The sequence below is a fragment of the Neolamprologus brichardi genome, chromosome 4 (assembly GCF_056152115.1).
Source record: "Neolamprologus brichardi isolate AB-2024 chromosome 4, ASM5615211v1, whole genome shotgun sequence".
Classification (NCBI taxonomy): Eukaryota; Metazoa; Chordata; class Actinopteri; order Cichliformes; family Cichlidae; genus Neolamprologus; species Neolamprologus brichardi.
Genome location: NC_142107.1, coordinates 9045186 through 9067426, shown reverse-complemented (window position 1 = coordinate 9067426; position 22241 = coordinate 9045186). Strand labels below are relative to the sequence as shown.

General features: G+C 43.0%; 2 protein-coding genes across 8 annotated transcripts; one reads left to right on the top strand and one right to left on the bottom strand.

Annotated features, from left to right (window-relative positions):
- Positions 1 to 1080: 1080 nt before the first annotated feature.
- rfx1a (regulatory factor X, 1a (influences HLA class II expression)) lies at positions 1081 to 18391 on the bottom strand. 6 transcript variants are annotated; one of them, XM_006791580.3, is made up of 19 exons: positions 18222 to 18391; positions 14607 to 14984; positions 13686 to 13795; positions 13507 to 13602; positions 12997 to 13272; positions 12657 to 12754; positions 12102 to 12540; positions 11216 to 11397; positions 9369 to 9488; positions 8976 to 9109; positions 7478 to 7596; positions 7020 to 7126; positions 6732 to 6883; positions 6116 to 6213; positions 5631 to 5780; positions 5034 to 5242; positions 3626 to 3779; positions 3487 to 3532; positions 1081 to 3396 (listed from the first exon to the last, which is right to left on the bottom strand). In XM_006791580.3, the coding sequence occupies exons 2-19, from the start codon at positions 14962 to 14964 to the stop codon at positions 3236 to 3238; spliced, it is 3009 nt and encodes a 1002-aa protein (XP_006791643.2). In that variant the 5' UTR covers positions 14965 to 14984; positions 18222 to 18391; the 3' UTR covers positions 1081 to 3235. The 6 variants fall into 6 exon arrangements, with proteins under 6 accessions (XP_006791643.2, XP_006791645.2, XP_006791646.2 ...); XM_006791582.3 differs by having other exon boundaries at positions 11216 to 11391; XM_006791583.3 differs by having other exon boundaries at positions 12153 to 12540; positions 18222 to 18390.
- On the top strand, positions 17850 to 22009 carry rln3a (relaxin 3a). 2 transcript variants are annotated; one of them, XM_006791578.3, is made up of 4 exons: positions 17850 to 17960; positions 19295 to 19382; positions 20017 to 20365; positions 21443 to 22009. In XM_006791578.3, the coding sequence occupies exons 3-4, from the start codon at positions 20206 to 20208 to the stop codon at positions 21724 to 21726; spliced, it is 444 nt and encodes a 147-aa protein (XP_006791641.1). In that variant the 5' UTR covers positions 17850 to 17960; positions 19295 to 19382; positions 20017 to 20205; the 3' UTR covers positions 21727 to 22009. The 2 variants fall into 2 exon arrangements, with proteins under 2 accessions (XP_006791641.1, XP_006791642.1); XM_006791579.3 differs by lacking the exon at positions 17850 to 17960 and adding an exon at positions 18284 to 18506.
- Positions 22010 to 22241: the final 232 nt, after the last annotated feature.

Below are 22241 nucleotides of genomic sequence, written 5' to 3'. Positions count from 1 at the left end.
ATCAGCCAATTGCATGCCAGCAACCCAACATCTAGATGTGGCCAAAAATACCTGCTGAAGTTCAAAATGAGCATCAGAACAGAGAAGAAAGGTGATTCAAGTGACTATGAACTTTGATCTGTTCAGCTTGTCCCCACACAGACATCTCTAGAGAATGAGAACATTTCTTGAGCATTACAATGAGTTCACTATACTTAAATAGCCTCCACAGTCACCAGATCTTAGTGCATTAGAACATCTTTGGGATGTGGTGAAACGGAGGATTTCATTCATGGATGTACAGCTGACAAATTTTCAGCAACTGTGTGATGCTATTATGTCAGTATGGACCAACATCTGCGAGGAATGTTTATAGCACCAGTACTAGCAAGGTGTAACTAATGAAGTGGCTGCAGAGTATATAATACATGCCCTGCTGTTGCCAGCCATAAAAGAGCACTTGAGGGAAAACACCACTGGGGGTCACTGTTAGCTTACCTGACGTGATACGTAAAGGAGGGTCTCTTGACATAAATTACATGTTTGTGTGTCTCTGAGCCTCATTAGGTGTGGCCACTCATGGTACTTTGACACTTTATGACACTTTGCAGTCATTTACTTGCGCTTTTCTGCTTTTATCTGAATATTGCTCAGCTATTTATTGCAAAACTTTCAAATCCTGTGTGTACCATGGGACCTCGCACATGCAGAAACACTGCACCAATAACATCTTTCTCTGCTCTGTACCTCTGATTCTTCCACCTCTGCTGTTCTCAGTGAACACGCTCGGGTTACCAGCTGTCAAAAGTTGCCAGCACAATTGATCCGTTTCTGCTCTGCTTAAAGCAGGCTGACTTTTGAGTTTCAGGTATTCTGCGTTTCCTGTTCCAGTATCTTATTTATACAGCAGCAGAAGTGGTAACAGACGAGTGTGTTCATGTGAGCGTGGCCCAGGAAGTCACGGTCTTGTTTTTTTTTCAGCCAAGGGTGTCAAATTGAATAAGAATGTGACTGTTTTTCAGACAGTAACCCCGCCCTTACACTGGTAATGACTACAGAGATGATAAAATCAGACTCAGAAACCCATGAGAGATATCCGGTGTAATTTTAAAAATTCTTTAATTTATATCTTTAAAATTAAAAACATCTGAATTGCATTCTACCACCTCCAAAGGCACAGTCATACTTAGAGCAGACCAAAATTCAAAAAACACTGCCACTGAACATCTTTTTTTTTCCCATTTTGTTTTGTACATAAGAAACAACGCACTATAAAAATGACGAACATTTTTTTTCCTTTTTTAGTGGGTAAACAATGGCCATTCTGCACGCTGTAGATCATTAAAAGACTGGAGTGATATGTACTCAGCTGTGGTAGCGCTAGACTTCGTATAAAGGATGATGTGCTGGTTTGAGGCTGGCAATGCCTGTGAAAAAACACGCACTGCTATTTATAGACAGTATTGACAGAAATGAAAAAGGAATATGACAACTGATCTCCATGAACAGTGTTTTAGAAGCAAAACAAAGCCATCGGGCGTGAGAGTGAGAAAAAAAAACACAGTGAGACGAGGGGAATGAGATGAGCGGTGGTGGAGGACTGAGCAGATCTCTCACCTCGGTCGATTTCTCTGAATCTCACCGAGGGGTGAGAGACATTTGCATGAAATCTGACGCCTCCATCTCACCGTTTAAAAAAAAAAAAAAAACACCTCGAAGAAAGTGAGGGGGGAAAAAACAAACAAAAAAACTTTTTAGACAATAAAGTCAACATGTGCAAAGAGGCAGGGCCTTACTTAGCCTGTGAGTGGAAAAGTCATCAGATATGAAAGAGGATCGATAACCGAACGTACAATCACAAATCAATAATGCACACGAGGGTCGCTTACAATGTGTGACAACACAGCACCGTACACTGCACAAGAGGTTCACTTAGTGACAACGAAATTCAAAATAGTGGATAAATATACAGTAGAATATAAGTATTTCACCGTTCTTACTCAGGCACAGTTCTTAAAAAAACAAAAGACAGAAAGAAAAATCAGCGAGGATCAAAGCAAACCGGTTTGGCACCCAGAAACACACAAATGTGGGGAAAAAAACAGAAACAGAATGAAATAAGGCAAAAACATAACGAGTCAAGGGCAAATGAGGGCACAGAGGAACTTAATGGGTGGACAGAATTGAAGCACTTAAACATAAACTATGGTACACGTACGGCACTTCTCTCTCTCTCTCTCGTGGGAACCAGATGTTCTTGTTTAAAAAAAAGGAAAAAAAACAGAGAATTTTTTTCTTGCAGCAACTAACAGGAGTTCCTACTTCACAGCTGGAGCTTCATCTTTACAAGTGTTTGTGGCAGCTGAGGTAGGCACTCCGAGAACACGAGAGCTTTTCTTTTTTTTTTTTTTGTCTTTTAACAGGTGAATCACACAGGAAATCTGCACACACCATCAAAAAAAAAAAAAAAAAATCAAACCATGAATGCTCTAGAAAATATCTACACAACAGTCACCACTCGGCATGAGTCACGCAAACAGACGCGCACGACCGGGTAAAAACGCGTGTTTACTTGGCCTCTACAAATAACAGCAGAGCGGTGTGACCACAGTGCTCGTACAAGCTGACACATACAAAAAAGTCGCCTGCTGTCTTTAAAAAAAAAAAGAAGCAACAACAACAAAAAACCCCTACGCTCCCACAAAGCGGTAAATGATGTAGTGATTAAATTAAACACCGCTTACGGTCCGCTCCACACACAAACACACACACACCCCGCAGTGCCTTTTAAAGACCACTTTGATACGGCAGTGACAGTGGTGGGAGGGCGAGCATTCGTTTTACAGCAATGAGAGGGAAAAACAGCGAGGCTCCGGCGCGATGAGGAGATAAACGAAAAGAAGTGCCTGGCTTTAGTTTGTTTTGTTTTTACAGATTCATACAACTGAAGGTCCACTCTGCATCAAGAGACCCCGGGTTTCTGAAGCCACGTCCTGTTACAAAACGCCACTGACTGTGGGAGTAATCAATGGTGGCGACAGGCGGTCGTGCCATCCGGGCAGCAGCAGTTACTGACTTGAGTGTGTTTTGATTGTGTGCGCCTGAGCACTGCACGCAAACAGAACCATATGCAGCGAGAGTGCACGCGGGCGCAACTCAACAAGCTCTATATACAGGTGTCAGGGGGTATAAATTACTGTTCTTTGTACATCGGCGTGTGTGTCTGTGAGATCGGCACATGTCATTTACACTGCGGCTAGTTGTCAGCTGACCCGGTGGCGAAGAGAACTCTCTGGTCAGTTCTGGCCAGCTTGGCAGGCGGCTCCAGAGACTCCTCTCCGAGCACGGCCCCGTCTGAGGGAAGGGACAGCTCCTGACCTTCTTCATCACTCTCCTCCTCCTCTTCTTCTTCCTCTTCTACAACAGACAGCATAACAGAGATGGTTACCAGCAAAGCTTAGAGCACAGGTGTCAGTTAAGACGAGCTACATCAGAATCAGTGCAGACCTTTATCCGGATCCAGCTGGTTCAGACCTCGGCCTAAGCTGGCAAACTAATGGCAAGAGGGGATTTGGTTAGTGGTGTAAATGTGGCTTACACTATTATATGAATGTATTTGCATTTCTGGATCCGTGTATGTTGATACCTCTCCCATAACAGCAATGGGGGTCTCTCCTTTAGCCTGGGCCACTCTGTGCTCGATAAGGTAGTACATGTACTCGTCGTATAGCAGACGAATCAGGTGAAAGGATCCGAAGCTGGCGGCACTCCGCAGGGTGAGGTCTCTGATTACCATGGAACTGAGGAACAGAAATGGGAAACAAGCCACTCTTCACACATGTACCACTTCTCTAACTTACAAACAGAAACTGCTTTTTTTCCTCTCTGTCTCATTGCTTTACTGGGACACGGTTGACACCACGAGTCAAGTCAGTGATTTCTCACTAATCGCAGCTTATTTACTCAATTTGAGTATTTGATAAGTTCCTTCAATAAAGCTGTGTGATGTGGGGAAGTGTAGATTTTAAATTTCAGTTCTGCTATTTATTCCAGACAGGTCTGAGAGCGACTCAGAGCCTTCGGATTTCCATCCAGTCTCCAAAGGAGGCAAATGAATGGCAACTGACTTGTAATGACCTGCTTGACTAAGACCCTGCTTATGGGATGAGCTTGGTTTTATATATATTTATATAAATAAATAAATAAAATCCCCCACTCGCCCTTTATCCTTCTTTATCTTTATCCTTCAAGCTCATGTCTCTACCAGAGGCCTAGGAGCTTGAGGGTCCTGTGCACACACACACACACACACCCACACACACACACACACACACCCACACACACACACACACACACACACACACACACACACACACACACACACACACACACACACACATATATATGCATATCCTTGTTTTTTTAATTACTATGGCATATGTGCATAGGAAGGTATATGGATGCATACTTATGATTACAGCATAGAGGTGGATGAGGATTATTGTTACTGTTATCATTTATTTAGGAATATGGTTATTATGAGTACTACACTCGTCCTTTTATCTCTACTATCCTAGTGATTGTTTTCTAGTTTGTGTTGTTATTGTAAGTACTCTATGTCCTTGTCTTGGTTATCACTTTTTAAACTGCTCTCTTGTTTTGTTAATTAAAAAAAAAATCCAGTCATTTAAGATAAAAAAAATTGGACAGTTTTGATGATTATCTTGTGATTATTACAGTCAGCAATGACTTAACAGAGTACAGAGCAGGTTTGTTTTAACTTCAGGATTAAAGCCTGCAGCCCAAACTGAATACAACACCACAAAAAATAATGCAAACTGACAAAGGCCATTTTAGCCCTGTATACTTCAGCTCTAAATTACTGGCTATTGTGCACTCGTGCACTCCTCCTTCATCATTTCTACCAGACATTTAGCTCAAAAGAGGAGAATAAAGATCCAACCAAATCAAATCTATCAACACAAATAAAAATGGACTCGGGAAAGGTCAGGAGAGGCAGAACTTGGAATTCATTCTTTCTGACTGCTCCCCACCTGTAAAAGGACCACTTGAGCAGAAAGAGCTTGGCGGCTTTAGGGAAAGCAGGGCTGTGTTGGTAGGGCTTTAGGACCTGGGAAACCACACCGTCGAGCCACGCGGCCCACTGCTCCAGTGAGTTCTGCTGCTGGAGGGTCAGCTTGAAGTCCTGCTCGAGCCGCTGGACCACACGGTCTTCGCACCGGCACACCCATGAAGCCTGCTCCTAAAAAAGCACAAACAGGGAGAAAAAGGCAGTCAAAAAAGTGTCATTATAGGGCAGCCACATCTGCATCAGTAAAAGAGGCTGGATGACCTTATATTTATAAACAGCAGCAGATGATGGAGCTTAAACTACGCACTAGTACTAAGTTTACTGTTCAGTATCTGAACATATAATCAGGCGGAAGAAGCAGTTTCTTAGAAAAAGCAAGTGAGCTTCCTGAACAGTAAAATAAAAGAGACACTATGAAGGAAGCTGGATAAACAAATAACACATGAAACCTCAGTGTAACCACAAGCTACAGAGTCAGCTGCAAAACCATAGCAGCATTCAACCACTGACAATGTCATCAGCGCGATTTAATGAGAATGCTGCTAGACACTGAACCGACCTGCACGTTGGCAAAGTCGACGCGGTTGAGGTCGGACAGCATCTGATTGATCTGAGCCGTGTTCTGGAGGACAGCACGGGCTGCCTGGGCCAGGTGGTTCAAACTGGTGTAGCGGCGCAGGGTCTGAGCAAAAGCATTGGCTGATGTGACCTGAGAGAGGAGGAAGATGACGGGTCAGAAAAAGATGCATATCAATATTTTCACAAATATCCGTATATAACAGATGTTTTCTGTGATAGCTGCTCAATCTGCTGTCATTTATTTACTTCGATGGAACCTCTTTTTTCCCTTCTTCACAAAAGCTGCACCGCAGAGCTTTTATATAAATTCAACTCTAGCTCCTGCTCACAAAAATCTAATAATGTCTGAGCTTAGAGTCCCACACAATAAGGCAATGTTTTTGTCATGCCTGAAAAGACTGTTTGCTCCATGGCTCAGAAAACAAGCGGTTCCATCAGCGCCAAGCTAATAATGGAGGGCTTTACCTTGATGCGGACCATTTCCTCAGGGATGTTCATCATGGCATTGGTTAGCCAGCTCTCCAGGCTCTTGGCAAAGTTGCGAATGGCTTGAGTTAAGGCACCTGTGGGCAGAAATGGGTCTGTCACTGCTAGAGTGGGAAAATGATTATCTAATGTCTAGACAATTAGCCAAGTTTCTGCTGGTCAAAGATTTTTCAATTTTTATTTATTTTCTTTTTGGCATTACAGCTGATTATCCAGAATTGTGTCCACGTTATGTCTATGTGGAACATTTTTTTTCTCTGGCAGCATTGTGATGGGAAAGAAAATGACGAATATACAAAAGGGAACTGTTCAAGGTCTTAAAAGTTAAACCCTGACTAAAACTATAACCGAAACCAGAAGAAATAAGTGTAGCTGCCAGTAAGGGCAGCGCAATGGGTACATGTGATGGATTCTTTCACTACACATCCAAAAGTCTGTCAGGAGGATCTTTGCTCCCTAGTTGGCTCATTTCAACAACTTTAAATTGGCACTGAGTTTTAGGAATAGCTCTTTATTTGTATAAACACACTCTGTAGGCACGGATAAGCATGCTTACATGGTTCACTACATAATTAGTCTTCCTATAGAGCCTTACTGGGGATGGGTCTGAGGACATCAGGGATGAGGATTTCCACCAGGCCCTGGTAGAGGCTGTTGTCACAGTCGCGGCTCCAGCGCAGCACTGGCTCATACTTGCACAGCAACACCAGGCAGGACTTAGGGAGACGCTTCTCTGACTCATCGTGACTGCCGAGGCGCACACACACGCACACACAGTTTGTATGGAAATAGTAATGCTACGGCAACAGACAAATGTTTTTACTATCTTAGGACACAATCTGGATCTTGAATGAATGTCTGCCTGTGGAGTACAATCACTCACACGGCCAACGTGGCATCTCCGGCCTGACTTTGGCTGAACCTCCAGAAGGTCTTCCACAGAGTCTCCACTAGGGTAAACTGCAGGTTAACCATCACATCGAGAATAGCCTGAAAGAACGGAAAGAAAAGAATCCATACATCGAAGAATCGAAGACTGAGGACAAATAGATTATTGGGGGTGGGGGTAGCGGGGCAACTGGAGCAACAAAGGAGAGGAAAACAACATTCTGCATTTCTGGATTTTGCTTTCAGTGTAGTCTTCCTAACCTTAAAACTCATCTTCACCACTACATCTATAAGAGATTTTGACATTTTGATCAAATTACAGTCAGTTTTTCCCACTAAAAGGTTATAATTGGTGTAATTTGACTTAGACTAGTCCTGCAGTGATTCAGAGAAAGGAACTACACACAAAGGAAAAACTTCAGTAAATAGTCAGTGGGTTCCAGTTTCGGTTACCTCACAATGTTCTCTGTACAGCAACTGAAAGCTCTTTATGTGCTCCAGCTCAATGCCCTCTGGCAGAGACTTCCCCTGAAGATCGATCTCTGGGAACTCTGGGAGAGCTCTGGATGCATCTGGACACAGGACAAAGGAGCAGTGGATACTCAGAGAGAAATCCCATTAACTGCACAGGGTAATCAACATTTATGTGAATGCCGCTAAATGTGCTTAGATGGACATGCCTGTTCTGGTTTAGCTCATAGTAGGAGGGATGTGGCATTTAAATGTTGGTAATGAGATTGTCTTTTTACATTATGTTCAGATTAAAAACATATAATCCGTCCATCCATTTCCATCTGCTTATCCAATTCAGGGTCTTGAATTGGATAAGCAGGTAGGTCTCGAACAAACCTGGACATATTGCCAGTCTGTCACAGGGCAAACACACAAAGAGACAACCATTTAAACTCCCATTCACACCTATGGCTAATTTAGAATCACCAGTTAACTCAGCTCCTCTAACTGCATGTGTTTGGACTGTGGGAGGAAGCCAGAGTACCCGGAGAGAACCCATGCAAACACGGGGAGAACATTCAGACTCCACAAAGAAAGGCCACAACCAAATATGCAAGATTCAAACCCAGGACCTTTTTGCTGTGAGGCAACAGTGCTAACTACCATGCTGCCTTACACATATAGAAATAGCCATCCATCCATTCTCTTCTGCTTATCCAATTCAGGGTTGAAGGGGGGGGGCTATTCCAGCTGTCTTAGGGCAAGAGGTGGAGTACACCCTGGACAGGTCGCTCGTGTGTTGCAGGGCTAACACATAGACATAGACATAGACAACCATAGACATAGACAACCATTTGCACTCACGTTCACACCTATGGGCAATTTAGACAAACACGGGGACAACCTGCAAACTCCACACAGAAAGATCCTGTCCTGGTGATGAAATTGAACCTCCTTGCTGTGAGGCTCTGAGTGTTAACCACTGCACCGCCAGCACAGCAGCATATAGAAATGTTAAACATATATCAGGTGTAAAAATCCCATCATGCTATCAAACAAAGGAACTACGCAATTCAAACGCAGTAAACACAGCAGCATAAGTATAAGCCTGTGTGCTATATGCTTACATAAATAGGAAACCATGCCTTATATACTTGTAATAAACTGTTACAGAAGATTCTGTTACTGGATTTGACAGTCTGTTAACAGGACATGGAGGTCCTTGCTGCTAATAAAAATGAAGGCTTCCCAAAAAGCCTAAAACCTAAAGATGAGGAGACACACTTTTCAGGCCAAATTAACAATTTACTTCACAGGGAAAAGCAAGTACAAAGACCAGCCACTCTAAACAACCACATAATGTAATGCAAGGTCCTCACAACAAGCCCTGAGAGCTTAGAAGAATATTTTGCTTGCTCACTCTTGTGACTCAACCAAATTAACATTTAAAAAAAAGCAGCACTCACTAACAAGTGTGTTCATTGTTTACTAAGCTCACCAAGGAACTGTTGGTACTGTTGAACCTGGGTGCTGATATCCACGTGGCCCGATCCCTGCTGCTGTTGCTGCTGCTGACCAGCTCCTGCTGCCGTTCCATTGGTCATTCCTTCCACTTTATGAACAGGCTTCAACCTGATAGGTAGGGAGCGAAAAAGCACATCAGGCATTCATGTCTAGACAAAGGTGATAAATAATGAAGTGAAATGAAATTGTAATTCAGTCTTATAATGAGAGCAGCAGATGCCCAGAGCCGCGAGAAGAATGGAAGATGTGGTGTGAGAGATGGAGAAAAAACAGGAGCCGGTGGCAAAAACCGTATGAGGTAGATAAAAGGTCAACTGTGTAATGATAGAGAAGATGCGCTTGAATGTGTAAACATTTCTGTGGATACCTCTGTTTCTGTGAGAACGGCTGTTGCCTCATAGCCAGGTGTTGTTGGTCTTCCATCAGCCGGAGAAGAGAAGAGCCCGCTTTGATTCTCAGCCCATAATAGTGGTATTTAGAATTACCCCTAACAGGAAGACAAATGTGGTTTGACTTTTATTTTTAAAAGAGCCTAACTCTATAGAGAGCATAGTGTTTATGCTGTCTGTTTAAATGTATGTTAACTCCATACAAGCCACATGTATAGTCTTACTATACACTGAATTAGAATTTCATAAAACACAAAGTATTTGCACTAACTACTTTTAAAAAGTCATTTCACTAGCTCACTCACTCACTCACTCACTCTCCCACACACATGCTGTCTGTCTTCATCGCTACCCACATGTCTTCCTACACAAGGCAAACATTTTCCAATGCTCCAGAGAGCTTTATAGATGTTCCTAGAAAAATTAAAACCAAACAACACAAAAAACTGCATTCTGCTGGAAACTAATTTAAGGTACACCAATCAAGCATAACATATGACCACCTGCCTAATACTGTGTTGGTCTCCCTTTTTCTGCTAAAACAGCCCTGATATGTCGAGGCCTGGGCTCCACTAGAGCCCTGGAGGTGTGCTGTGGTATTTGGCACCAAGAGGTTAGCAACAAATCCTTTAAGTCCTGTAAGTTGCGAGGTGCGGCCTCCATGGATCGCACTTGTTTAACTAGCACAATCCAAATTCTTGGGAATTGGGAGGCCAAGTCGACACCTCAAAATTGTTGCTGTGCTCCTCAAACCTCAAACCAACCAGAGCACGTTATTCTGCTGAAAGAGTCCACAGCCATCAGGGAGTACTGTTTCCATGAGAGGGTGTACTGTGGCTATGCAGCCCCAAACACAACGAGCTGTGATGCACAGTGCATTCTGACACCTTTCCATCAGAACCAGGATTAAGCTACAGGAACGGTACCGTGGCTGCATCAAACCACAAGGATCAGCCTTGGCCGCCCATGATACTGTCATCATAACAGTGGTTCACTATTGTTCGTTCCTTGGACCACTTTTGATAGATGCTTACCACTGGAGACTGATAACAACCCAGCTCCAACCCAGTTTTCTAGCCATTACAGTTTGGCCCTTTCAAACTCAGGGAAATGCTTATACTTCTTGCTTTTAGCACATCAACTTTGAAGACAAAATGTTCACTTGCTTCCTGATATATCCCACCCACTAACAGGTGCCACGGTGAAGAGACAATCAGTGATATTCACTTTACCTGTCAGTAGTCAAATCTTATGCCTGATTGGTGTGTGCATGCATAGCATTACGCACGTCAGTTACATGGAGACTACTGGTGTCTGGTGAAATGAACGGAGGACTACTGGGTTTGTGCTCCTGACATGCATCACTGCAGCAGAAAAGGCCACAGTGGAATGTGTGATGTGTTTGCCTGATCTCTCCTCTGTGGTCTTCCTCTTCTCCTCCTGCCTGGCAGCTCCATCTTCAACATCTTTTGTTCAATATATTCACTATCCGTCCTCTGCAGATGTTCAAACCATCTTAGCCTTGCCTTTCTAACTTTCAAAACCACTCAGCTGAAGTTGTCCCTCTTGGTCACTATCAATGAAAATCCTAGCAACTCTGCCTCCTGTCTTTTTGTCAGCATCACCATCTCAAAGCCATAAATCATAGAAGTTCCCTCTACCAACTTGTAAACATTTTCCTTCACAAACCCTTAACATTTGTCTCCACCCACTCGACCCTGTCTGTCCTGTCTTCTTCACCTCTCTCTTTACTAATGGATATAAATGGGTTGCATATATATTTTTTACCCTATGAGACCTGAGTTTGGGTGACTACACAGCTTACCGAGTGCCCAGACGCCGTGTGCGTAGCCCCATGAACACAGATCTTATGAGTTTCCCGAATGACGCAGCATTAACAGGTTCTAGCTTCTGCTCCTGGCAGTGCAGCAAGTAATGGCAGTAAAGGGTGGAACGGGGCAGACTCACTCCTTCAGCTGTCTCATAGTTGTCCAGCAACCACTGTACCTGACACACAGGCAACGAAACAAAGAAAATAGCTGGTGCAGTTAGCAAAGCCAGTATATACAGATATACAGAAAAACATAGCGCAACAGATAAATGCACAACTATTAGCACACATATCACACCCTTGAACAGATACATGTACATGACATGCACACAAACGCACACACACACAGATTTCTCTAGTATTTGTATTATACAAACGCAAATCCATTCGTATTTACAGTCCATCTGTCATTCAGGAATGAAAACACAAATACATCTGTTTGCGTGCCGTGGCATACAACTTTGGTATGCAATGAATCAATGACCTGGAGTACTGATGGGATGCCGGCCAGACATGTTTTGGTTATGGCCATTGTATGGGGGTTCAATATGATGAATTTGGGATGAACAGTATAGTGTCAAGGCATTTCAGGCAAATTAAAAATGCCCCTCATTACATGCACTGCAATGGTATGAAAATGATGAGGTCATGGTTTTGTTTTCTTCGAGGAAATCACAGCTAAAGCAAAAAAAAATAAAAAAATAAAAAAATAAAATTTCAGCTAATATTTTTTTGCTCCTAATCTCCAAATTGTTCACTTGTGTTTTCCACTTTGACAAAACTCAAACTATGACATCATCAGTGTGCGCCACCAAAAGGGGGGGTTGTGTGGATGAGAACAGAACGAGAAGAAATTCCTGCGCTTGGCGCCTCTGCATACCTTCTTGTCTGCCGACGGCACGCTACTCTCCTCGCCCTCTGTAATACTCACAGTGGCCGGAGAGGCGCGGGCGGTGTGTGAGTAGTTCTGACTGTTGCCAGCTGCCGACCCGCTGCTGCTGCTGCTGCCGCCGCTGCCCAGCATGTAACCCCCCTGGATCACATAACTGCCTGCCGCGCCGCCGTTGGTCCCTGCCCCTTCTCCGGCCCCGTTGGTCGTGCCGCCTGCCGTCACCACTGTGGCCCCTCCCCCCGCCGCAGTGGTAGGCTGGGCCACGAACATCGAGACGCCCGCTGTGGTGCCGGCTGTCACGGACACAGTCAGAGGTGTGCCGGGCGTAGAGGCCTGGGTGCCGGAAGTCGGCTGACCTTCATAATATGGAGCGGCGGTGGTCTGGGTGTACAAAGGGGTGTCGGTGTAAGGGAAGGTGCCGGAGCGACTGGATGAGAGACATGCAAAGATGGGTTACAAAACCAAGCAGCCGAAGAAAGAAGTAAGACAAAGAAAACAATAATTCTGTGTGGACAAGTGTTAGAAAATGAGTTTCATTCTAACATGGTGCTGGTGGTGTAGTTGTTGTCTTCTCCTTCAACATACTGCACTTGATTGGTGTACACATGTTGCACTGGCACTGATGTGAGCTGCTGCTGGACCTAAGGAGTGAGCGCACACACACACACACACACACACACACACACACACACACACACACACACACACCAAAATCCAATAAATCCTCAGCCATCATGTTGAACCACATCAACTCTTTCATCCTTTAGAATCTTAATATCTTTCATGTCCGGCCTTGTTTTTGCACTACAAACATTTCTTATACAGACAGCTTCTCTGTCCACTCATCTTTGTAGCAGCAGATTCCCTCGTGTCCCTGACCTACTTGGAAAGCGGCGGTTGCTGTGTGCAGAGGTGGCTGATTGGGACCTGAGCTGAGGATGGCAGGGTGGCCTATCTCACTCTCAGCGTGCACAGAGAGCATGCACATTGGCTGCCAACACTCATCCAAGGGGAGGTAGACGGGTTTGCAGCAGCAGCCATTTACGCAGTCTGCTGACACCCAGGCAAGGCAGACTGACTCCTCTGCCTCATGACGCAGCTGCCAATCTTCTAGTTTCCTATCCCTGACTAAACCGGTCACCTCCGTGCTAAGGGGAAGCTGAAAAGTTGCAGATTTGACCACAGAAACAATGAGCTGACTAATACTGAGCCAAAACACAAGGAAGTTGTAAAGTTTTGTACGCATCACAAGTCATATTGATCACACATTTAGTGAAGTGAAGCTGTGATGACTAGCTCGCATTTACACACTGGTTAGTGAAAGCATAAGTTATTTTCAGACATCACGTATATGCCATCACCACTGACAAACTCCACTGCGAGATTGGCATACCTCCTGGGTGATGTGGACAGGCTGTAGACTGGTGACGCTGAGCTGTGTGCCTGGCTCAGTTTTGGCAATCTGGGAGGTGGCCTGCACCACTGACCTCTATTGAGATGAAGAGAAGATTCAAGAGCAAAGAAAACAACATAACATAACCGGACATAACCATGTATGTGTGCAAATTTTACCTGCTGAGCTGTCTGCACCTGCTGAACAACTTGTGTGGGGACTCCAGTCTGCACCACAGCTGGAGGTGGACTGGAGTCTGACACACTGTCATTCGAGTGAAGGGAACCCTCTGAAAGATAAAGAGGGTATCTTAGTACCTGCACAAATTAGTGATATTATTTCTACTTCATTAAGCTGATCATACACTGCCTCTCATCTCTTGCTACAGCTGATTAATAATAAAGTGGTAACACTAATGGTGTAATAAAGCAGATAAAATCATGTCTTTAAACACGTAAAAGTATGCACAAATTAAAAATCTCCCCACCTACAAAAAACATTTGCACTTAATTTGTCAATTTTTTGCTTGAAAAACCTTTATGAAAACTAATGATAGGAATTAAAAAAAATATTTTAAAGACACAATTAAAATTGACCACAGAGGATAAGCCTGTGACTGTAACACAGTTTTACTTCATTCGCCACACACCCTTATACCAAACTGGGATTATCCGGTATATGAGCTGAGCGTTTTTGTCTGCCTGAGCCTTTACAAATACTTGACTGTACAAGTCGAATTCAATAAGTCGGGCAATATCAGGTATTTCTGCTGCAGCTAATTACTAGTTTACTTACCTTCCAGTCCTAGAACCTGTGCATTAAACTCCACGCCTCACCCTTTTTGATTTTGTCCTTATAAATCAAATCTGCTTTGTCAAATAAAATGATGAGTCTGAAAAACCCCTTATGATAAATTCTCATCATCCATTGTGAAACACCTCTGACTGGTTAACCTCAGGCCTTGCGCCAACAGATCTTTATTTGTGATGTGTTATATGACTGTGGGGTGGCAGATAGAGACATATTTACACAGTCTGAAGCAAGGAACTTCTAGGACACTTGTGTTATGATATAATGCATATAGTGCAGAAAGCCTTTACCTGTGACGGTAACAACGATGTACTGTGGAGTGCTCTGAGCATTTCCTGACTGCGTGGGGGAGCCCTGGATCTCTGCAGTCACATACTGCGTCTGAGCTGGCTGGGGTTGCACTGTGGACTGGGTCTGACTAGCAGTGGGCTTCTGGGTGGTGATGGAAGCGGCTTGCTCTGTGGGAGTAGTTTGGCCTGTGGGTGTGACCACAGTGGGAGCAGCCACAGTAGTCTGAATCTCAGCCAAAAATTGTGGGGCAGTTACAGGGGTGGAGCTGGCATCAGGTTGACCCGTTGTCACAGTGACAGCAGTCTCCTGAGTTTGGGCCGCTGGCTGGATCTCACCTACGTAGCCTGTAGTGGCCATTACAAGAGCAGGGAATCAGGCTGGGGAAAAAAGAAAACAAGACAACAAGTTACACATTTTCATACTAAGCTGTTTGTTTTCAAACTACAGGGTGGGCCATTTATATGGATACACCGTAATAACATGGGAATGGTTGGTGATATTAAAGTTCTGTTTGTGGCACATTAGTATATGTGAGGGGGCAAACTCCTCAAGATGGGTGGTGACCATGGTGGCCATTTAGAAGTCGGCCATCTTGGATACAACTTTTGTTTTTTCAATAGGAAGAGGGCCATGTGACATATCAAACTTATTGTTAATGTCACAAGAAAATCAATGGTGTGCTTGGTTTCAACGTAACTTTACTCTTTCATGAGTTATTTACAAGTTTCTCTTTGTTCACAGCCATTGACATGTCGAAGAGGTTAACAGGTGAGGAGCGGATTGAAATTGTGTTGATATCTGGTGAACGCAGTAACCGGGTCATTGCAGCAGATTTCAATGCAAGACACCCTACGAGACCACCCATCTCCCATGCTACAGTTAGCAAACTGCTTGCTAAGTTTCGTGAAACTGGTTCAGTGTTGGATTTGCCAAAATGTGGACGCAAGAAAACTGTCACTAATGAAGAAACATCAGTGGCTGTCCTAGCTTCACTCAGCAAGAGCCCACAGCGTAGCACTCCCCACATGTCACTGGAGAGTGGCATTAGTCGAACATCCCTTCGGTGGATATTAGCTACTCACAAATGGCACCCTTACAAACTCCAGCTACTGCAGCATCTCAATGACGATGACCCAGATCGGCTCACAGAATTTGCAGAGTAGGCAAAACAAAAATTGGAACAGGACCCTCAGTTCACGCAGAAGATTTTGATCAGTGATGAGGCAAACTTTTATGTGAATAGTGAAGTTAACAAACAAAACCACCGCTATTGGTCTGACACTAACCCACATTGGATGGATCCTTCCAAGACTGTTGGACCAACAAAAGTGATGGTTTGGTGTGGTATATGGGGTACAACGATAATGGGTCCATTCTTCATCAATGGAAACCTCAAGGCCACTGGATATTTCAAATTGCTACATGATGATGTGTTTCCCTCTTTATGCACTGAAGCTGGCACGTTCCCTGAGTTTTTCCAGCAAGATGGTGCACCACCACATTATGGGTGCCAGGTGCGAGCATTCCTAGATGAACAGTTTCCTGGAAAGTGGATTGGTCGTCGTGGGCCAGTTGAATGGCCCCCAAGGTCTCCCGATCTGACCCCCTTAGACTTTTATCTTTGGGGTCATCTGAAGGCAATTGTCTATGGTGTGAAGATACAAGATGTGCAGCACCTGAAACTACGGATACTGGATGCCTGTGCTGGCATTTCTCCTGCGGTGTTGCTATCACTGTGTGAAGAGTGGGAGAAGAGGGTTGCATTGACAAACCAACACAATGGGCAGCACATTGAACACATTTAATAAGTGGTCAGAAACTTGTAAATAACTCATGAAAGAATAAAGTTACGTTGAAACCAAGCACACCATTGATTTTCTTGTGACATTACCAATAAGTTTGATGTGTCACATGGCCCTCTTCCTATTGAAAAAACAAAACTTGTATCCAAGATGGCCGACTTCTAAATGGCCACCATGGTCACCTCCCATCTTGAGGAGTTTGCCCCCTCACATATACTAATGTGCCACCAACAGGACTTTAATATCACCAACCATTCCTATTTTATTATGGTGTATCCATATAAATGGCCCACCCTGTAGTAGACAATGCTGTGTTAAAAAAGAGGCAATGAGGCAAATTTAGTACAACCAAAATATATACATCATTGGTCCCAGTAAAGGTTACAAATATGTAAACAATCATGAATAAGGAGTCCAACTTGTCAATTGCATAGGTAACATTTAAACAGAAGGTAGGAGGTTAAACTCTATCATAGGAATCAGCATTAGATCACGTCTTTTCTAACAATATTAGCCTATAATAAGCAGCTCGTACACCACACAGATATTTTTACATGCTCATTTCTCGCCTAGATGTAAATGAATGATCGAGGGGGGTGTCTGAAAGTACTATTGTGGCCAGGGCCTCTCAGTGGTGCAACTCATGAGGGGATGCGGGGGAGGAGCATTGATGGGAACAAGCATTTTGGTGTCTCATTACCTGTAATGTGATCGCACCGCCTTTGATGTACATAGGCATGCCCGTAGAACAGCTAGGGAAAATCCCTTACCAAACTGTATTAACGCTACAGTGCCGTCTATTATTTTGCTTTATGTCATGTACACTGTCACCGTAATCCACATTTTTAATACCATAACACAGATAGTTTACTTCTGGCTGTCAATAATTCAAGTCAAATAAACACAGCAGAAAGAAACATTTGTAACTGAAAATGTGTGTTTTCTTCTTTTCAGTTAGATAGTAGGGAGCTTGTTACGAATCTGAACCTGTAAAGGTGTACACTTTGGAGTCTGCGTCAGTGAACAAAGAGGTGAAAGTGAACTGTAACCTAGAAAGCACCTGCAGAACGCCCTCCTTCGCCACGCCCCTTACGTATTAAATGTCCGCCACCTGCCACAGCTTTCTAAACTTTCCGTTAAAAGACAGAACGGCATTTTAGTCAGCCTTCAATTTATTTAATTGCTCAAAACTACCACAAAACACGTCCCTCTATTAATTTTACTATTCCAAATTGGCCTCCCTTCTATTTTGGAAGGGATGGGGGCTGTCGTTAGCTTTATGCACCCTATGTGTGTCTAGTCAGCTAACGGAGAAAAACATAAAGTGCAAACCCATCACTGACTGCACACAATTCACCGTTAACAAGATGAGTGTCCGTTTATAGTCAAACAGACGTTGGCTGCGAGCGGCGGAAAGCACGAGCCTGTCGTGACAGCCACTGATGCTAGCTGTGTAGCGAGATAGCAGGATCAGGAAGCTAACTGGTCTCTACAACAACCGCCATTTTGTACCTTTTGCATTTGACATCGCCATAACAACGGCCTGCTTGGGTATGCATCTATGGCTGCGTCGTCATGGCAGGCGAAATTCAGAGTCATACAGATGAGCAGCAAGCAGGCACAAACTATAGCACACTAGAAAGCCCGACCGGTTATCAGAAATACGGCTAGCTTGCAGGCTAACCCCCAGCTAACACTGGGAGGCAGTTGCCTGTTATGGCTACTGAAACAACAAGGGGGGAAAAGCAATAGCAGAATTCAGCTGAAGCGTTAGAGGACATAAAATGCTACAGATCATGTTAAGAGCTTCACCTCTGGTTCCACGTGTGTATTTCCCACTGGCAAAATATCTTCTTTTATTTTTATGGCGGTTTCAGTTGTTGTTGTTGTTGATTCTCGTTGCTGGGTTCTTGTCGCCAGGGCTACCGTGGCTATGGCGCTTCGTCCTCACCAGGGCAACTGTTGCTACCCACCCGCTCCCTTCCCTCCCCCTTTGCTGTTGTGATTGGCTGAGAGCTGCCAAATTGTCTTAAAGTGACAGCGCCAGGAAAATTTTACTACAAAGCCTTCCACGCCCATTTGTGGAAAATCCCAGAGGTGGAGGCTCCCAGTAAAATCCCAGTGAAAGTAATAGAATTGTTTGTAGTTTGTTTTTAAATTGGAATAAAATCAATGCACAGCCTATATGGACTGTCATTTAAATTGATCCATCTGGCTACATTCATTCAGTAACTTACCCTATGGTCCATTAGTAGCCTACCTGAAGAATGGGCTATTGATGTGTTGTTGTATTTTAATATGTTTCTTCCTTTTCTTTACTCTCATTTTACAATAATGTACATATCAGTCCATAACAAGGCATTACAAAGTGTTTTACAAATAAATGAATACAAGGAAACACAAGGCTATATAAAGACAAATTTAAAAGTTTTGAAAGCAGAATTAAAAAATAAACAGGGAATTTTCCATTTTTACCTGTCATCACAACACATTACAGGTTATTATATATGTGAATGTGGCATACGACTGCATAATAGTGGACCAAAGGCAAATTTCTTGCCCTAAATTGCATTTAGTGTTCTCATCATACAACATAATTTATACATTTTTTCCCACACACCACTGGTTTATTTAATGTGGTCTGTAGCATTTTGATATTGCTCCCTTGACCTCCACAGGTTGCCCCAGCATGACAGTGTTTTAACAAGTGTCATGGTGGATACCTTCCCAAAATGCCATTTTGTTAGCTTTGTATCATCACATTAATTACAAATTCAGCACCCCTTTTGTAATTTCCTAAATGAGCGACCTTTGGCTATGCGAATATACAGATAAGAATGTGTTTTATTTGTCTCTGACTCATAATAAGACTTCTGTGTTATCAGACTTTGGAAATGTCACTGGTCCAGTCTCTGTTCTTCAATTCACCTTTTGGCAAAGAGCTAACAGGATGAGTAATTTCCTGAAGAAAAGGTAAGTTCTACATAAAGAATTTTTATGTAGGTTAACTGTGTTGAAGGTGATGTAATGAACTAGGATTGCAAAAACCTGAATGTATGGCTGTAATATTGTTAAATGTCATCAAGACAGTTAAAGGCCACATGCGCCGGCAGAACTAACATGTTAATTCTTTAGGGACTGTATTTTTACAGTGTGTTTGCATTGTTTTTTCAATAATACAGTTTTATATGAATTAAATTGGATTTGTTTGAATATTTTTTTAACATGTAAAAGTCATTCAGCCTCCAATGGTCTGTGCAGAAAACTACAGAAATATGTGCTATACACTGATTAATAACACTATATGTATTTTTTAAGTACTAATGGAGATGTATACATGTATGTGTGCAAACCTTTGTTTACATTTGATATACAATATGTGTAGAAAATTGGTTATAATTAGTATACCAAACAGCAATCAAGTAATCTTGTTATAACAGTCTAATTGTGTTTGTCATTGTCAGTGATCTGTACACATTATGGGTTTTCTGGTCTGGTCATTTTATTATATAGAGGGACAAACATTTGCCTAAACTATTAGATTATAGATTCCTCTAACAAACTCATTAACTATGCCACCTTTGGTCTTCTTTTTGTCTCCATAAAGGTCTCCCACTGTATCTCCTGTTCAGATCTGTTATTCTCTCAGAGGAGTCCTACATGCGCAGTGTGCATCTCCTCCTTTTCAGGGGTTCAAACACCTTTATAAAGCGCGCCTGGGTCATCTAAAAAGTCATTGCTTATGCAAAGAGCGAGTTAAACCAAATATTCTCCTCCCACTTCTTGCCTCGCGACTATGTGGAAAGCTGTGGTGCTGGCTGTGTGTCTGCTTGTGGCTGGCGTTCAGCCCATGGATGACCCAGCGTATGGGGTGAAGCTCTGTGGCCGCGAGTTCATCCGGGCGGTCATCTTCACCTGCGGGGGTTCACGATGGAGACGGTCACTCAGGAGTTTAGGTAAGCCCGGTGATGTTTCACTTTATTTTTTACCTTTTGCAACCACTTTTAAAATTTCTATTTGTGAATCGAGGTGGCTGTGGCTCAGGTGATAGAGCAGGTTTTCTACCAGTTGGAAGGTCGGTGGATTGATTCCTGACTCCTCCAGTCTCAAGTATTGTTGGGCAAGATGCTGAAACTCACGTTGTCCTGATGCATCTGTCGGAGTGTGTGAATGTCAGAAAGCACTCAGGCATAGATAAAAGCTCTATATGAATGAGTGAATGACACTTGTAGTAGAAAGCGCTTTGAGTGTTCAGCTGAGCAGAGATGTGCAATGTGCCATCCATGACTATGTAAATAATTTAAACTGGTCTTATTCTGCTCATTTGTGATCATGTGGAGGTATCCAGAGAAATGATGGAAGTAAATCACCTGTAATTTTAAGTGTAGAATGACTGGCTGGCTGGTTAGAATGGCTGGTTAGCCAGCAATGATTACATATGATCAGATTACAAAAACCGAGTGACTCCTACTTAATTTTTAGCTTTTTATTATGGTAGTATTATTATAGTTGTTGTTCTTGTCTGTTTTTTTTACCTTATTAACTATAATTTTTGTGACTTTTGCATTTCTATCTATCTATCTCTACATATATATATATATATATATATATATATATATATATATATATATATATATATATATTGTTGTTTAAGATTGAATTTGAGTGTATCCACTGAATTGTGTTATTTCTTACAAAAAAATGTATGAACTGTTCAGTAAATGACTACAGCTTAAAATGTAATTGCTCTCAGCCCTGAAAGGCTGAAAATGTGATATTCTGAATCAAAGTGCCTTGGTTTTCATTTACTATAATGATGTGCGCTTATTATTCTGAGCTATGTCTATAAACCACCAAATGTACATTTAAGCATCTAACCCACCAGGCACACTTGGCAACGATCCAGTGGCATCCCACCCTCGCTCCTTCGATCGTGTCGTCTCCAGCAATAATGAAATGCAAATAATGCACATATTTTGCTTGGATGCAAGAGAAACCCATTTCTTCATACTTTATTATTTTTACTCCCACAGATGCTTCAGAGGACCCCTTCACCTCCCCTCAGGATGAACTCTCAGAGGGCTTGAATCACAATTTTGCGGTGGAGAGTCTCCTTCAGAGAAACACAGATCCAAGCTCCGCATCCAGAGACAACCAGGAGGGAGCATTCAGCCGCTCCACCCGTTCATTCATCACCGAAGAGATACTGGAGGCGCTTCGCAAAGCTGACCGCAAAGGCCGCGATGTGGTGGTGGGTCTCTCCAACGCCTGCTGCAAGTGGGGCTGCAGCAAGAGCGAGATCAGCTCCCTCTGCTGAGGGTCGATATATGCAATCTGAGCGCGCTGGCTGCCAGGCATGTTGTACACCTTAATAAACAAACAGAGACACACATTTGCACACGCACTCTTCTTTATTCACTTTTTTGTGAATTTTATATCCTGCGTGTGTCTGTTCAGTAAAGTCTGTTTAATGTCTTTGATTTTCAGTATCAAGTAAATGTTTATGTGGCCAGTATGATATATAAAGAGACACGTTTGTTTTATGACGTCTTTGCTTGTTTTCTTTTTACATTACCAGTAACTTTCTCTGCTGCAACTGATGAGAGCTCGAGGGAATAAAATGCTTTGCTAAAATCATTTGAGAACAAGTTCATTAACAAACTAACAAACACACTCGTCACATGACACGGAGGGATAAATGAATGGAAAATTCATTACAATCTGTGTTCTAACAAACATAAAGTGACAGGTAGATGTGTATTTTTACCTCAGTCCCCAATGCTTACACAGCAGCTTTGCTTCCCATGAAATATGCTGCTGTGGCCTACTTAG

Excerpts from the sequence above, each read along its gene's own strand:
- rln3a (XM_006791578.3), top strand. The coding sequence starts at position 20,206 with ATGTGGAAAGCTGTGGTGCTGGCTGTGTGTCTGCTTGTGGCTGGCGTT. Across the intron at positions 20,366-21,442 it reads ACGGTCACTCAGGAGTTTAG|ATGCTTCAGAGGACCCCTTC; the intron begins GTAAGCCCGGTG and ends TTACTCCCACAG.
- rfx1a (XM_006791580.3), bottom strand. The coding sequence starts at position 14,964 with ATGGCCACTACAGGCTACGTAGGTGAGATCCAGCCAGCGGCCCAAACT. Across the intron at positions 12,541-12,656 it reads AACTACACCACCAGCACCAT|TCGCTCCGGCACCTTCCCTT; the intron begins GTTAGAATGAAA and ends TCTCTCATCCAG. Across the intron at positions 9,110-9,368 it reads CCGTTCTCACAGAAACAGAG|GTTGAAGCCTGTTCATAAAG; the intron begins GTATCCACAGAA and ends CCTACCTATCAG.